General features: G+C 41.0%; 1 protein-coding gene across 2 annotated transcripts in view; it reads left to right on the top strand.

Annotated features, from left to right (window-relative positions):
• Positions 1-15057, top strand: part of fras1 (Fraser extracellular matrix complex subunit 1) — a 308187-nt gene that overhangs the window by 143814 nt on the left and 149316 nt on the right. For both annotated transcript variants that reach the window (XM_076891188.1, XM_012920358.4), the window contains exons 14-17: positions 8278-8421; positions 11173-11313; positions 11786-11926; positions 12031-12198. In XM_076891188.1, the coding sequence (XP_076747303.1) occupies positions 8278-8421; positions 11173-11313; positions 11786-11926; positions 12031-12198 (594 nt within the window). The remainder of the gene's footprint in view (positions 1-8277; positions 8422-11172; positions 11314-11785; positions 11927-12030; positions 12199-15057) is intronic.

The following is a 15057-nucleotide window of genomic DNA, read 5'->3' as shown; positions in this document are numbered from 1 at the left end:
GCTCCTGGTTCAATCCGAGCACCATCGAGGAGAAGCTGTCTCTTCACTTCAACTAGACAGACATTCATTTGGCATTTAGGGCTCAAATTCTGAGCATTTCACAAAATCATTCATCAAATTAATGATTAAAGGTCTGAATCTTAAAGGTCGATGTAGGCAGTACCTCATATGTAAACTAGAGATGGCACGATACCACTTTTTTATGTCCGATACCGATATCATAAATTTGGATATCTGCCGATACCGATATGAATCCGATATAATGTTTTTTAATCAACAAAACTGTTTTTTTTAAATATCTTGCTGCATTTTGTATAAGTTCATACTCAAGTTTAAAACAACAACTACACTAAAGCTATTCTGTTATACCTGTATACAAAAAAAATATTTCATAGTTCAGCAATACTGATCAATCTAATAAACTCAAACCTACACCATCCTCCCTATTCTGGTATTTTAAAGAGTACTTAGCATAAATATTAAGCAACCTAACTAATAGGGTTCCAACTCCCAGCAACAACAAAAATAAATAAATAAAAAATAGGGAACCACCCCTCACGCTCCACCTCATGATGCTTAATCGACGTAATCAACCTTAATTTGATGCAGTGTGGAAAAAATGCACAGAAATCAATTCTTTTTCAAGAAATATTAAATAGATTCAACATCTTTCTTCAACAGAATTGCAGACTGCACAGATGGTACCTTCCCAAAGGAAAAAGTACTATAGCTTACTAGGGTATATATATTAGACTTAATAGTTACTATATACAGTAATGGACTTCTATTCATTTTACATCAAATTAAAACTTTGGGTGTCAGATAATTATTTATTAAAAGCTCGACATTTTAAATGAGAATAAGAAAGAAAAGTATGTCTTTGTGCCCCCTTTTCCCTGTTAATGCCCTATCGGCCCCCCTGGCTAAACTTTGCTAGATCCGCCCCTGCACAGTTACCAGCGTCAGCTACGTAGAAAAAGATCCTGGAGTAGAAAGTAATATAAAATAAATTCTAACAACAGCTGATCAAGCTTAAACGTGCTGCTGTTGTTCAGCCGCTGGTTTCCTCTTTCTGGTGCAAAGTGGGCCAAAAGCAAACTAGAGACACGGACTCGTGACAGAAAAGCCGATCAGCTGATCATTAAGCAGTTTCATGATTGAAGTAGCAGCAGGAGAGGCAGTCGCTTGTTAAGCTTAACGCAGGAATGCTTTACAAACATTCAGAGATGGACTTACACACTTGCTTTACTTCTCTCGGGAAAACTTTGTCGGAGATGAAATGCCAGGTTGCTAGTGAAGCTCCACATGCTATCCAGACCACCGACAGGTCCCGCATGCCACAGCCGCTCTATCACGTGATGCATACTGCTCCGACTGCTAACGTTCTGAGGTGAGTTACGGCGTGTTGCAAGTTTTGTGAGGTGCTTTCGTGATATTTAATGGATCGGATTACATTTTTTTATTTTTCTCCGATATCCGATCCAGTAATTTAGGTCAGTATCGGACCGATACCGATACGTAATATCGGATCGGTCCATCTCTAATGTAAACACGAGCTTTTAGTGTCTAAAAATAACCAAGTACTTCACATATGAAGTATAAACATAATGATGCTGGTGTGAGTCTATAGCAACATGATAGTTTAATCAAATTTCTATTGTAGTGTGAAGACGTGCATTGCTGTGGTTTCTTTGATTGTTTTTTTAATAGTTCATAATTTTTTTGGAAAACAACCTTTTTTTTATAACCTTGCTGAAGTTTTAATGCTGGTAAACCAATTTAAATGACCTTTTGTTTTTCATTCTTACACTGACAGTTTTCTTGAGATTAGTGTCACTGCAGACCGATCGGACCCTGGATACAACCTGTTCCTACTCCTCCCCTCTAGTGGGCGCTACAGAGCCCTGCACGCCAAAATAAGCAGACTTCTTCATTGCACATATAAATATAAATATGCTACATGTGCTGTTATTGTCTGTGTCATGTTGCTTTTGTCCGTCTTGTCTGTTTAGAGGAAAGAAAAAAACATCGCTCAGTTCCTCCTACGTGTGCACGGACTTGGTCAGTAAAGCTGACTCTAATAGATTCTGGTACATTTTTGTAAATACATGACTTGGTTGTTATTTTTTCTGCATAATCTTCCAACATTTTATGCAGCGATTCGCTTTCTGAGTAGGTTTACGTGGCGTTGCTTTCAGTACCTGCATGACTCTATCGCTCATTAGTAGCACTCACACAGCATTTTTAACCGCTTATTTAAATTTTGCATTTGAGTTGACTTTGTGGATGTGGCAGTCAGAAAGTGAGGCGGCTATAGAAACTCTACAATTTCACAGCCTCCCTTCTGCTGTTGTCCAAAACGACCTTCACATAGAGGTATAAAAGCTTTTTCATGTGGAGCCATTGTGAGAAGCCTGATTTTCCTCCTGTCTTCTTGCTGGGCTGATTTGAACCTTTGCTTCCACCAGGAGGAAAAATAGAGCTAAAAATGACTCCTTAGAAGTGAAATATGGACTTCATTAAAATTTAAATTTCCATGTAGACTTTGCATTTCTATGCCAATGAAACTCTCAGCATCCTCATCTCTTCCACCTTCAGCTTGGCTTCCGATGTCTTTGTTAGTGCCACAGTCTCCAAACCACACCCAGCAGGTCTCACTGCCATCTTGAAAACCTTCCCTTTCACTCTTGGTGCTGGTCTCCACCCACTCCACCACCCAGGTATTTAAACTCCAACCTCGCATTGCCTCCCTCTCATTCACCCATGTTTCTCATCTTGCTTCATTCCTCTTCTCTCCAGTGCATACCTGCACCCATCTCATCATCGATATAAACCCAGTGTATCACTGACTTTAAAGGCTGCCTTTTGTGTATTTGTGAGAGCAGCTTTGCCAAAAGTGGAAATATTTGACACCCTGGAATTGAGAACAGGTTGGACTTTCAAATAAAAGCTCCTGTTTTTTGTATTATTTGCTCTCCATTGCAAAGCTGCTTTCTCCATGCTTAGCTTAATTGCTGATTCTCTCATGCCATCTCGTTTTATCACTCGAGGTTTGGAGGGGGTTGGTGTGAGCCACGGCAGCAGCAGCACAGTAATTGTGCATCCCCACCCGTCCCAGAAGGACAGAGAGCGAAGATTATCCAGTGCACTGTGTGACTGTGCATTCATCTCAACCTCGCCTGGTTTATGCAGAGTAGGCTTTAGAGGGGCTTTTTGGCAACTGGCCTGCTAGGATTACATTTGCTGATAACTTTACACTCCAGGCGGCACAGAAAAATAAATTGCTTTCCTGCGAGGGGCAAGGTAAAGGACGTGTAATCCCCTTGTTGGCTCCAACCATTTTTGGATGCAGCGTGTATGAGCGTGTGTCTGAAGTGACCCAGTAATATAAATGTAAGAATCCCATCATGTACAGAGTGCTTCTCAATCTCTTTTTGCTTCATCTGCAAGACTACAGCTGCAGAGTATCTGATGCTGAAATGGGCAATGGTCCATAATTCAACAAAAGATTGATTTTATAAATGATTTCATTTCACCACGGAGGATCAGTCATGCATAGGTGAAACAAGCGTATCATCGTATTTTGGGCTAAGGCTATTATGGAGCCTCTCTGGACCTTTAGCACAATGAAATGAACAGCCACACGCAGAGAGAGGGGCATTAAAATTGAACGTATATGTGAACTAATGAAAAAAAAAAAGCTGCTGGGGGAAAAACCCAGACTTGAATACAGAGAGAAAGAAAGATGACCAAAAATCCAGTGTGAATCTGTAGAGAGGGCAGTGGGCTGAGGCAAGAAGAAGCCTCGGACAGAGAAATGAGAGTATTATAGGGGAGAGTGAGAGGAGGGGGGGAAATAGGCACACAACTTCAAAATCTGAGAGGTGGAAGGAAATAGGAAGAGTTGAGAAGCATAAAAAATTAAAAGTCAGATGGGAACCTGTCAGTCTGTCAGTCACTTCAGAGGTTTGGCTTTTACTCTTCACACACACAGTGGAGCAAAAACTTTCCTCTTCTGTAACCTTACATGTCCTCTGAATTTGGCTTTTTCTCATTCAGGCAAACCTCACTGTAACTCAAAGGAAATCAGGTTTGGTTTTATACGATACAGACGTCCGTACATCAAAACTTAACACAAAAGTTTAGATTGATTTTCTGCCCTTGCTAGTTTGCATGCATGCCTGTGCAATATGGAGATGTACTTGGCAGGACTTGAAACGTTGCCTGTAACAGGTAATCAATCACAGAGAATTTGCTGTATCTGTCTTTAATTTTGACCACGGTTTTTTTAATATGTGCTGAAGCTGCACAGGACTGTTCAGAAAACCTTTGGTGCATTCAGGTTCATCTGGAGACTGCAGATATTGGTTGAGCAAGAAATTTAATGTAGGTTTTTTTGTCCCATTTGGTTCTTTAGCCATCAGGAAAAGCATGCAAGATCAACAGCGCACAATGTGCTTTGAGGTAGCAGCCAAGAAAGGTGTAGTTTGTGTTTATGTACACCTGTGTGGACGGGCGCACTTGTATTCAAAAGGTTTCTCCATGTAAGCATCTGCTGGTGGGTGTGGGGAGCCATAGCCCCGTCTCCCAAGGCATGAAGCAGGTCTGCAGGAGATCCAGGCTCCAGACATCCAGAGGCCCCAGAGTGCGAGAGCCCAAGGAGAACCAACAGAGGGGCAACCATGCCACCCTCCTGGGAGGAGCTGAGGAGAGCCCCAGACGAGGGCTCACCCAGCAGCCACAGAGCAGAAGCCAGAGGGGGCTGGAGTAATGTGCCAGCTGTGTCAGAGTGCACAAAGCCAAAGGCATCAGCCACCGGCAGGGAGTGTGGTGGGAATTTAATGGAGTTTTCATCAGCTGGTTCTCAAGTTTTTGAAGCTGGAGCTTCCATCGGATAACTGTGTCTGCATGTCAACATAAAAAGACAAAAATACACTCGGCTACTGTCATGTTCAGGAAACATGGTGAGACATGGTGACATATCCTGCTAGAAGCAGCCACCAGAAGATGAACACTGTGTGTATCTTCACATAAAGCTGTAGTGTTTAAATGATGCTCGGCTGGTAGTTTACCAAACTGTGCCTGCCATCTGATTCCATAAATCAAGACACATCAGACCAGGCAGTGTTTTCCAGTCTAGTTGTAACAGCAGTGGCACCTGGTGTGGTCTTCTGCTGCTGTTGTTTTGGATTCAGGGGTGCTCTTCTGCAGAGCTTGGTTGTAATGAATGACTATTTGAGTTACTGTAGCCTCCTTATCAGCTCAAAGAGGTCTGGCCATTCTCCTCTGACCTCTGACACGAGCAAGGCATCGTTGCTCAGAGAACTGCTGCTCACCAGATTTTGTCTCTTTTTTTGGACCTCTGAAAAGTTATCCATGAACTTTTAACCCAGCTGAGAAAATCTCAGTTTTTATTCTTAATTTGAAAAGATTAAAAAAAAAGATGAGACAGTGCGAGCGAATTGGGTAAAAGAAATTCAGTAAATGTGAAGTATTTAAGGCAAATCAAATCTACATTAAATATCCCTTATTTTATAAAATCTGGATGGAAGGTATCCGTCATAGAAAATCATGTGTGTGCGCGTGCGCAGGATGTTTTGATTAAATATAAAAAGTTTATAGTGATCCTGGTGGGGAATATGTGCAGATGATAAAGAGGAGGATGCAGAGAAAGTTATTAAAAGATATGAATGCAGTTACCTGAGGAAATCTGTATCAACAGGCACGAGGGAGCCAGAGATTTATCTCACACTGCTTTCCAACAACTTTTGCAATAACACAGCTTCTGGCATCTCCCATTAATTCACTCAGATTTTTATCAGCAGTTTTCAGTGACACTGATTAAATTAATTACACTTTCCTCAGCGTGATATTCACTTGTCTTGATCAGTTTTGTCTCACTTCTCGTGCCTCATTAATCCCCAGCCGTAGTTTATTTCTCAACTTTAACTTTTTTAGATCTACTCTTTCACTTTTAACCTTTGACCTTTCACAAAGGGACATCCAGTAAATAATAAATGAAGCTGTTAAGCATGTGTAAAGTGCTATCGTATTAGAACTTACTCGACTTCCTCCCTGTGTTTTGTCCATTTGTCGCTTGTGTTCCTCACACTGTGTTCTGCTACATCCCTGCCTCGATTCTTTTGTAAGCCTCCCAACTTTCTAGTGTTTTTGCTTTTTTCTGTCAGGCTTTGTTGGGACCGTGTATCAGCTTAGTATCAAAAATTGCTTTTTATCGTTCTCCTTTGTCCTGTGTGTAGGTCCTTTACCTGAGCCTTGTAGCAGGTGTTTTGGTGCTGTTCCCTTTGTGTGTGTGAGAGAGAGAGAGACTTGGGTTTCTGATCTTTCGGTGTCTAAAAAACAATAAGGCTGGGTTTACTAAAACATTGTGGTGTGGAGTAAAAGATGATTCTCAGTGTTTGTGATAAGCTTCACCGTAGTTTTGTTCCATATCATCGTGACTCCTTTGGTCTGGGCTGTCTGCGTCCTATAATTGGGTGTAGTGGACTAATCTATATTTCCAAGGTTCAGAGTGCTTTAAAATGAGATCCAGCTAGGTGCTTACATTTGACAAGCTGAGGATGGGCAACAGAAAAGGCAGAAAGTGAGATCTAGTCCTCGGAAAAATGAGATCCTGCACAGCTTTACTTAAAAAAGTCAAAAGGCTTTAGAGAGTATTCCTGATCCTGGTGCATTACGCTCCGAGTTCCTGTAAGAACTCCTAATATACAGATATTCTGCTGGGGTTCCTCATCCTTTCTGTTAACCACTTTCTCAGCTGTCACTGAGTGGGAAGTGGGGTGAACCCAGGATAAGTTGCCACTCTGTTAGAGACAGACCATTCACTTCAGCAAGTCTCACATGCATGTTTTAGACTGATGGAGGAAGTACCTGGAGAAAACCCAAGGAGAACATGTAACCACCACACTGAAAGGCCCAGAACCTTCATACTGTGGAGCAGCAGTCAGAACCACTGCACCACTCTGCCGTTTTTTCCTTATAAAAGAAATTTCTTTGGATTTCATGAGGTGAGAGAAACCGGTGAGCTAACAGATTCACTATCTTATAAACCAGCGTCGGCTTCCACCCATATCAGAATGCGTTGATCCAGTATGAGTGTAAAGATGGCACCCAGAGGGAAATCCACAGTCTTTGCAGGAAGGATTCATGGACTTTGGAGGTACTTCCACAGGTTTCAGGATTCTTTGCAACTTGAGGGAAAGTTGGACAAAACCTGAACTACACTGAGGTTACAATGTTTCCCAGATCATGATGAGGATGATGAACAGAAAAGCTTTCATATAAAGATTGCAGATTCTCATGAATGATATGTGAAGGTGACTCAGAAGAAACTAGAAGAAACCTAAAAGTGTAGTTTTCACATTCCTTCTGCATTTTTTTTTTTGTAGGTTTGTTTTTATCTGGTTTCTGTCAGTTTTATTTTGTAGCACTTGCTGCATCTGGCTTCATTCTGTGTGCCGCTGGGAAATCACAGGTAATCATACCAGTTAGTGCTGAGATGGGTTTTTTGCTGCTTCTGTTTGGGCACACACAAAGGGACACACACAGAGATAAAGGTGCAGGTGTATGCAAAGGCGCACAATCATCTCCCGCATTTCATCTCAAAGGTACTTTTAGCCCGTACGTACGTGCGTGCATACACGTGTGTCTCCCTCAGTCACACGCATGAACTCTTACACGGTCTTCCCACACAGCTCGCCCCGTTAGCCTCCCACTCTGTGTTTGTCGGCACTGCTGTGAGGCTTGTTAGTGCTTTTTTTTAACAGCAGCTAATAGAGCACCACTGATAATGCCAACTATGCAGACCACACAGACACACACAGTCGCACATGCAAACAAGCTTTATTAGATCCTGTAGATACTTGTTGAACGACCCTGATTATCTCACTTATTTTCTTTGTTGTTTTTACAACCTTGAATATTTTGTTAATGCACGAACTGCGTTATGGAAATAAAACTGTTATTGTAAATGATCAGTGTTTCTGAATTATTTATACTGTTTACTACAAATCGCATGCAGTATATCGCAGAACTTTTGCAAACTGTGCTTGCAGGATTTGCATAATTCAGATTGTTTCTTCTACATTTGGCATGATTCAGGTTCTCCGCTGCAATCACATTTATCCATTTCGACCTAGTCCCACCTACCGTGCTGTACTGTATGTGTTTCTGTTCAGGAAAGGGGCAAAAAATCAGACCTCGTGGCGCTTTAGGACTGAAAGCAAAGAATCTATTTTCTGTTTTCTTATTTTTCAGACTGTCACGAGTCGTGCTCGGAGTGCCGTGGGCCGAGTCAGCAGGAGTGCGTGTCGTGCTCAGACCCGGTCGCCTTGCTGAAAGACGGGGCGTGCGTCCTTGACTGTGGCACAGGTTTCTACAGTCGAGAAGGCGTCTGCCACGGTAAAGCTGACACATATCCACACTGCAGCACTGAAGACATTTAGCTGAGTTTCAGTTTTGGCTGGTTTAGTGGAAATAGCACTTTTGCTGACGTCTTTACTAAAAGTAGTGCAACTCCACAGATGCCAAGCTAATATAAGATCCAACACAAAACATTAGGTGTGTATATATATATATATGCACAGATGGTTTGAGTACATCACCATCCAGAAAGCCCAAATATATCTTCTTTAAGGAATCAGTTTACCTCTAGCTTGTGGTGATTTGTGCACATTTAGTTTCGTTGGCCAGTTTTGAAGTTATCAGCTGTAGATGTGTCCACTTTCCCTCGAATGTCATGACAGTAAATGGCCACAAAATTGTTATTATATTAAGAGTTTTTATTATTATTATATATTAACTTATCCGGCCAACTGCTACCAAACATTCTAGATGGATAAACAGCACTATGAGCCGTCTCAGGAAGCTACAATCTCTGATTTGCCTCCCTCTGTTAATTAAACCCAACCAAAATGTTTTAGTTTGAATCAATGTGTTTAAAATACAATGATTTTATCCTCTACAGGTCGAGCGTATGGAAGCACAGAACTGCCAGCCAGGCAAAAGAAAATGAGGGTTATATCATATAAATATCTGATATATATACACACATATCTATAACGTGAAAACTTTACTGTTCTAACAATATACTTTTCATCTTTGAACAACATAATATCACTTTATTACAATATACATAACTATCACGTTATAACAAAAAACCTTTAATGTTCTTACAATATAAATATTATTTTGTACGAACGAGATAATTATATTGTTTGAAAAATAGTTTTCACGTTAAAACATATCTTTTATTTTTCGAACATGATATATTTGTTTGCCTTAAAACATAGTTTGAGAAAATGGCTCGTTTATCGGAATTAGTTAAGTGTATTTTACGCTTGGATTGAGGCATAACGTGTGATAATGTGATAGTTATGTATATTGTAATAACACGACATTATATTTTTCATATTATCATTTTTATATGAAAAAGTTAACAATAAAGTTTTCACATTATAACATGAAATAGCTGTTTTTGTTTTGCCTGGTTGGCAGCTCTACGCTTCCGTACTAAAGTGAATAGACTCAGTGTTGTTTTTCTTTTTGTACTAAATAATGCCAGTTTCATTTTAGCCTTCAGATTTTGTGACAGTCTGTGATTTTCCCTTTTCAAAGATTTTCTTTGAACAGCTTCAAGGAAATGAAGCAAAAACCTTTTGGGAGAACTAAAATGAAGTGAAGACATGAAAATACTTTTTGTATTTCTTTATAATAATGACTCAGACACCGTGGTTCTTCTGTAGAGGCGTTTTAATCCATTTTCTGTTCTCTTTAATGCAGCAGTTAGACTCTTTGTACATAAAGCACTTCAAATTGCAGGTAACACTTATGCTTTTAAATGTAATTTCTCCTCTGGGGGAAAAATAATATCATTTTTATCATTTTAGTCCTAAAACCACAAAGCGTCTGTAAGAATGGATTCTGGGGAACCCAGGTGCCCGAGGGTTTGAATCCAAACTGGCACCTCCCAGTTTGAAGCAACTCCCAGTTTGGAGTTGCCAGATACATTTAAATAACTTGCAGTTTGTTTGTTTTTTCAATTTAATAATAAAAATGTACAGAAAAGTTTAAAGGGGAAAAGAAACCATACATTTCTGTGTGAGGTGTTTGCTGTGCGACTTCACTGAAAGCTGACATTCCCACAGGCGGATCAGGTGTCACACGAAGTGCCGTTGCCCAATGCAGTAAACAGTAAACACTATCTGAGACGATGGAAAGTTTATTGTTAGCAGTGAACTGAAGGTGAAGATTTATTTGGGTGTCTTTCCCCCCGCGGAGCTTCCTGCAGCATTCACTCGGCATGATGCCAAAATGATAAGGCAGCAGTAGCAAACAAACAATTTAAAAAAAAATACAATAATTAGCGATTCTCTCTCGCACTAATGAGGAGTCTGAGGCTTCTGAAATAAATAGATCCCATATGAATATGGATGCTTTCTATTTCTGAGTGGTAAGATGAGGAAGAGTAAGAATAGTCCCCCCTCAGGGCGACGGTGAACTTAGCCAAGCTCTTTTGGTTAAAAAGACCCAGAGGGGCCGGGATGGTGGGGTGGGCTTTTCTTCTGCTGTTGCTCACAGGACAGTTTTGAAGCGCTCAGTGAGGAGCCCTCTTTCAGAAAATGTCAAAAAACCAATGGAACTTTCTAGAAAAAGGTCGAATCCATTTGAACTTGCCAGCCAGCGCTTTGAGGCCTGGTTTAAAATGTCACCATCCTGAGAGAGCTGAAGGGCTTTTCCTCCGCGGGGCTTCCTGGGACTTTAGAAGTGAAAGATTTTCTTTTTTTCATCTCTCAAGTATGCTGCAGCAAAACCACCTGCTGAGGGAACGGTTTAGTGCGTGTGTGCATGTTATGCTAAGATACCTCAGGTACCTGAGAGTGAAGATTTGATCTATTGTTGGATTTTTTTTAGATTATTTGTTGCCTTTTACCTATTTTGTTCATCTTTTCTGACATCTGCTTTCCAGTTTCTGTCATTAAAAGTTGGACTCGTTGTTGTCTTGCCTAAGTGACTTTTGATTGTATTTGAAGGACTGTTTGTTTAGGAGACTTTCCTCTTGCTTGTAAATAATTCAGCCATTTTTAAATTGACCTCAGTGCATTTTGTCATGCCAACAAAAAGCCATTAACGTTTACACGCTGCGCTTCACAGCCTGTGATTCGTCCTGTGCCTCCTGTTTTCCCGACAACCCCAAATGTATGAGCTGCCCACCGGGGACTGCCTTGCATCATGGGAAATGTCTCAGCCAGTGTCCAGCTCAGCATTACCTGGACAGCCAAAGCAGATGCAGAGGTAAGTGTTTGCTCTGAAGTGGAGATGTTTGGACATCATGCACAGCATGTTTGTCAAATAATAGCATATACATACAAACACCTCATACCTACAATTAAGAGCTTGTTGTGCAGCTATGTTACCTGGCACCTTGCAATTTCTGAGTCCACCGTGAACTCCTCTGTTTACAAAAGTATTCAAGGTCAAACGTGAGACCATCTGTCCAACGGGTAAAACCCAAACCGAGACTTCAGCCCTATTAAAAGCTTCTCATTACTTTAATTAGAGAAGAAAACTTCTAAAATAAATCCTGTAACCTACACAGTTTGTGCCATTTTATTTAAGGGTCAAACCCTTAAATTCATACATAAATTTTACCAAATAGTTAAAGCGTCAGGTTCTACTGAGCTTACTAAGTTTTACTTCCTGTTTCATGGGTAGTTCTGTGTATCAGACTAAAGATCTTAAATGCTTATTTTCTTTGTGTCCCCAGCCTGCCACAGCTCCTGTGCCTCCTGCTGGGGTCCCTCGGTATCCCAGTGCACCTTGTGTCCAGGCGGACTACTTCTCCACCAGGGCCAGTGTGTGGAGGCCTGTGGGGAGGGGCTGTATGCTCAGGACTACACCTGCCACAGTGAGAGTCTAAACACATTAATAAAGTATCCTGTTAAAAAACTTTTCTTCCTTGTCCCCAGAGTGTAACTGCCTCTCTGTGATGTTGTCTGTCCTCGCGCCCAGACTGTCATCCCTCCTGCCGTTCTTGTGTGGGACCCCTGGCCTCAGACTGCCTCCGCTGCCTCAAACCGGAGGAAGCTCTTCTTCCGCAATCGAGTCACCTTCAGCACAGCGTCTGCACAGCTGGGTGTCCCACGCGCAGCTTCCTGGATGACATGCAGACATGCAGAGGTGAGTGTATTAAATGTTTTATTTTGCTTCCTGTATAATTCAGGAGAGGCGGTACCTGCGAGGCCAGAAAGGATATTTCTGCTGCTGTGGGTCATGGTCGCTAATTAACACGCCAGCCATCGCTCACTTTGACTTTTAAAACAGATCAAATAGTCCTAATAGCACTAACTACGTTTAAGCCTGGTGAAAGCCAAAAAAAACAAATTGTAAAATCCACGAATCAAAGCCAAAGCTTAACTCTTTTTAACAACAAATCGTGCCCTCATTTGCATTAGTAGTAATGAAATACTTACTCTGAATCGACAGAATATTAATGTGCAGCTATTCAGATTTTCTAACTGAACAATTTGTTATATAACACAGGATTTGACATCTTTTTAACAAATGTCACAGTTAGGGTGACAAGTAAACTGGATATTAAACATAAAATTATAAAAGAAACAATTAGTTGCTTCATAAATAAGTAATGAGCAGAGTAATTAATCATGAAAATGTTAATTAGTTGAATCCTAAATATTGAATGAATTGTAGTTTTTGCTCTAACTTATTAAACAACCTGAAAGCTGGATTTATGCTCTGTTTATTCTGTGTACTGAACTGCTGGTTAGCGCTGGAAACATCCTGGCTTCATACATTTCTGATATCAGAACTGAGGAGTCTGCGTTTGAAATTCATGATCTGGCATTTGCACCTACTGTGTGAAGGGTAGGCCCTCCATGATGCAAGGCTTTTCCCTCCTTTACTCTAAAGGTCCCGTTGGTAGACTGTAGGTGCTGTTTGCAGCAATTTGCAGACCCACATCTACAAGTTGTAGCTGCCACTCTCAGAAATATACGGCAGTTGCTTAATTCTGTTTGTGTTCTTGTTGCTGCAGAGAAAACATACGTCATGATATGCAAAGAACTTCTTTGTAGTAAAGTGAAACAGATCCTTAAAAGCAAAGGTTGTTCTCCTTTGTGATTTTAAACCAATCCGCATTTTGAATACATGGATTCTGCCGTGGTGTTGGTGGTTTTCCTACAATCTATGTCTGTGTGGAACCTGAGAACTAAAGATAGGGGCATATAACGTGTCCTTTCAGCCATACTTAATGACCTTGTAGTACCATATCTCCCCTTTAGAGCACTTCGCTCTCGCTCTGCAGGCCTACTTGTTGTTCCTAGAGCATTTAAAAGTAGAATGGGAGGCAGAGCCTTCAGTTTTCAGGCCCCTCATCTGTGGAACCAGCTTCCAGTTTGGATTCAGGAGACAGACACTATCTCTACTTTTAAGATTAGATTTAAAACTTGCTAAAGCATATAGTTAGGGCTGGACCAGGTGACCCTGAATCCTCCCTTAGTTATGCTGCGATAGGCATGGGGGATTCCCATGATGCATTGAGTTTTTATTTGCCTCCCTCGCATGTGCTGTGCTCTGAAATATGTCCTGTTAACAACAATCAGCCCTTTGCTATCTTCTTACTCAGTCCTTCTGTCCTTGTGCCCGCTGACCATACTGCATTCAGTACCTGGCAGGGAGTCGGGTATTTGTTCTCGGTGCCTGTCACACAGACAGATCTTTTGCCAACAATGCTGTTTCTTTGGTTCAGCTCTACTTTCTCTTCAGCTCACTTTTCATCTGCTGGAGCTGCTTTCACCTTTGAATGGGGTAAAACACACAGTGTGGTTTTATAGCTGCTGCTTACATAAAGGTGGGATTTTAACTACTTACGTGACACAGAGAGGCTTTGTGAGCGCGTCAGTAGGAATGGTTTTGCTTTAGAAGCAAAACATTGATGGGATCTGCTTAAAGCTAGTCGAGTTTTCCATTTTAAAGCCTACAGCACCATTTGAACACATTTTCTACTGATGTATGTATTGTGTTTTTCCCCCTTTAGTCCTGATTTATACTAATTGTTATATGAGAACAATTAGTTTTCAACCTGTGGTTTGCTAATTCACCATCTTGGTTTTTGTGGATCCGGATGTTTAAATGAGAAGTGTGCTAAGTCATCAGCAACCTCTAACCATCTTTTAGCTCCATAAATAGCACAGATGTTGTCTGATGACTCAAACCCACTACTCCCACTGGTAGTAGCTTTGATCGCTTTGTACTCTGAGCTGATATTTGTTTGGTTGATAGTTGGATTTACCTGCTACAACCTCTCAAATTTGATTGGTTGACACTACTGGGGCTCCAAAGGCAAACCGGAGGGCCTCAACTATCAAACACACTACACTACTCGACATTTACAGATATCTCTTCAGAGAAGATCTTATCTCAGAGGTGTGCTGACACCTTTAGATGTTTCCAGGAGACGTCTAGTCTGGCCTGCTTGTTCTTGAGTGTAACCAGTGGTTTGCCCTTTGCTGTAAATTCTCATGAAGTTGTCTCTTGATTGTTGTCTTGATAGTGACATGCATACATTTGTTGCATTAGATATTAAGTCATTAAGCCATTAAATCCTAACCAAGTAAATCATTCTGAGATCATCCACTTAGTTATCTTCTGTGGTCTTTCAGGCATTTTGGTGTTGCTCAGCTCACCAATGGCATTCCTCCTTATTAAGACTGTATGGGATTCATGATTTGTCTCTCAGACAACAAATGTGATTTCAATACTTTGAATCAAGTTAATTTGTCATCAAATAATGAGGGAGCAGTCCCCACCTGGCCGTGAAGCTGCTCGTCAGTAATCGTCCAATTGCTATTGAGCCTCTGAGAAAGGAGGACTATGTCTAAAAGTGGTTTATGGTTAACAGTTAATGCAATATTTTTATTAAACCTGTTGAATTACAGCAGCACTCAGATGTTGAATGTTTGATTTAAATTCCACTGCGGTGTAAAGAGGCAACATCAAACCCTGTCATTGTCCAAATAT

This window comes from Maylandia zebra, linkage group LG12, assembly GCF_041146795.1.
Source record: "Maylandia zebra isolate NMK-2024a linkage group LG12, Mzebra_GT3a, whole genome shotgun sequence".
Lineage (NCBI taxonomy): Eukaryota > Metazoa > Chordata > Actinopteri > Cichliformes > Cichlidae > Maylandia > Maylandia zebra.
The sequence above is the reverse complement of the archived record's forward strand: the minus strand, read 5'-3'. Positions and strand labels throughout refer to the sequence as shown.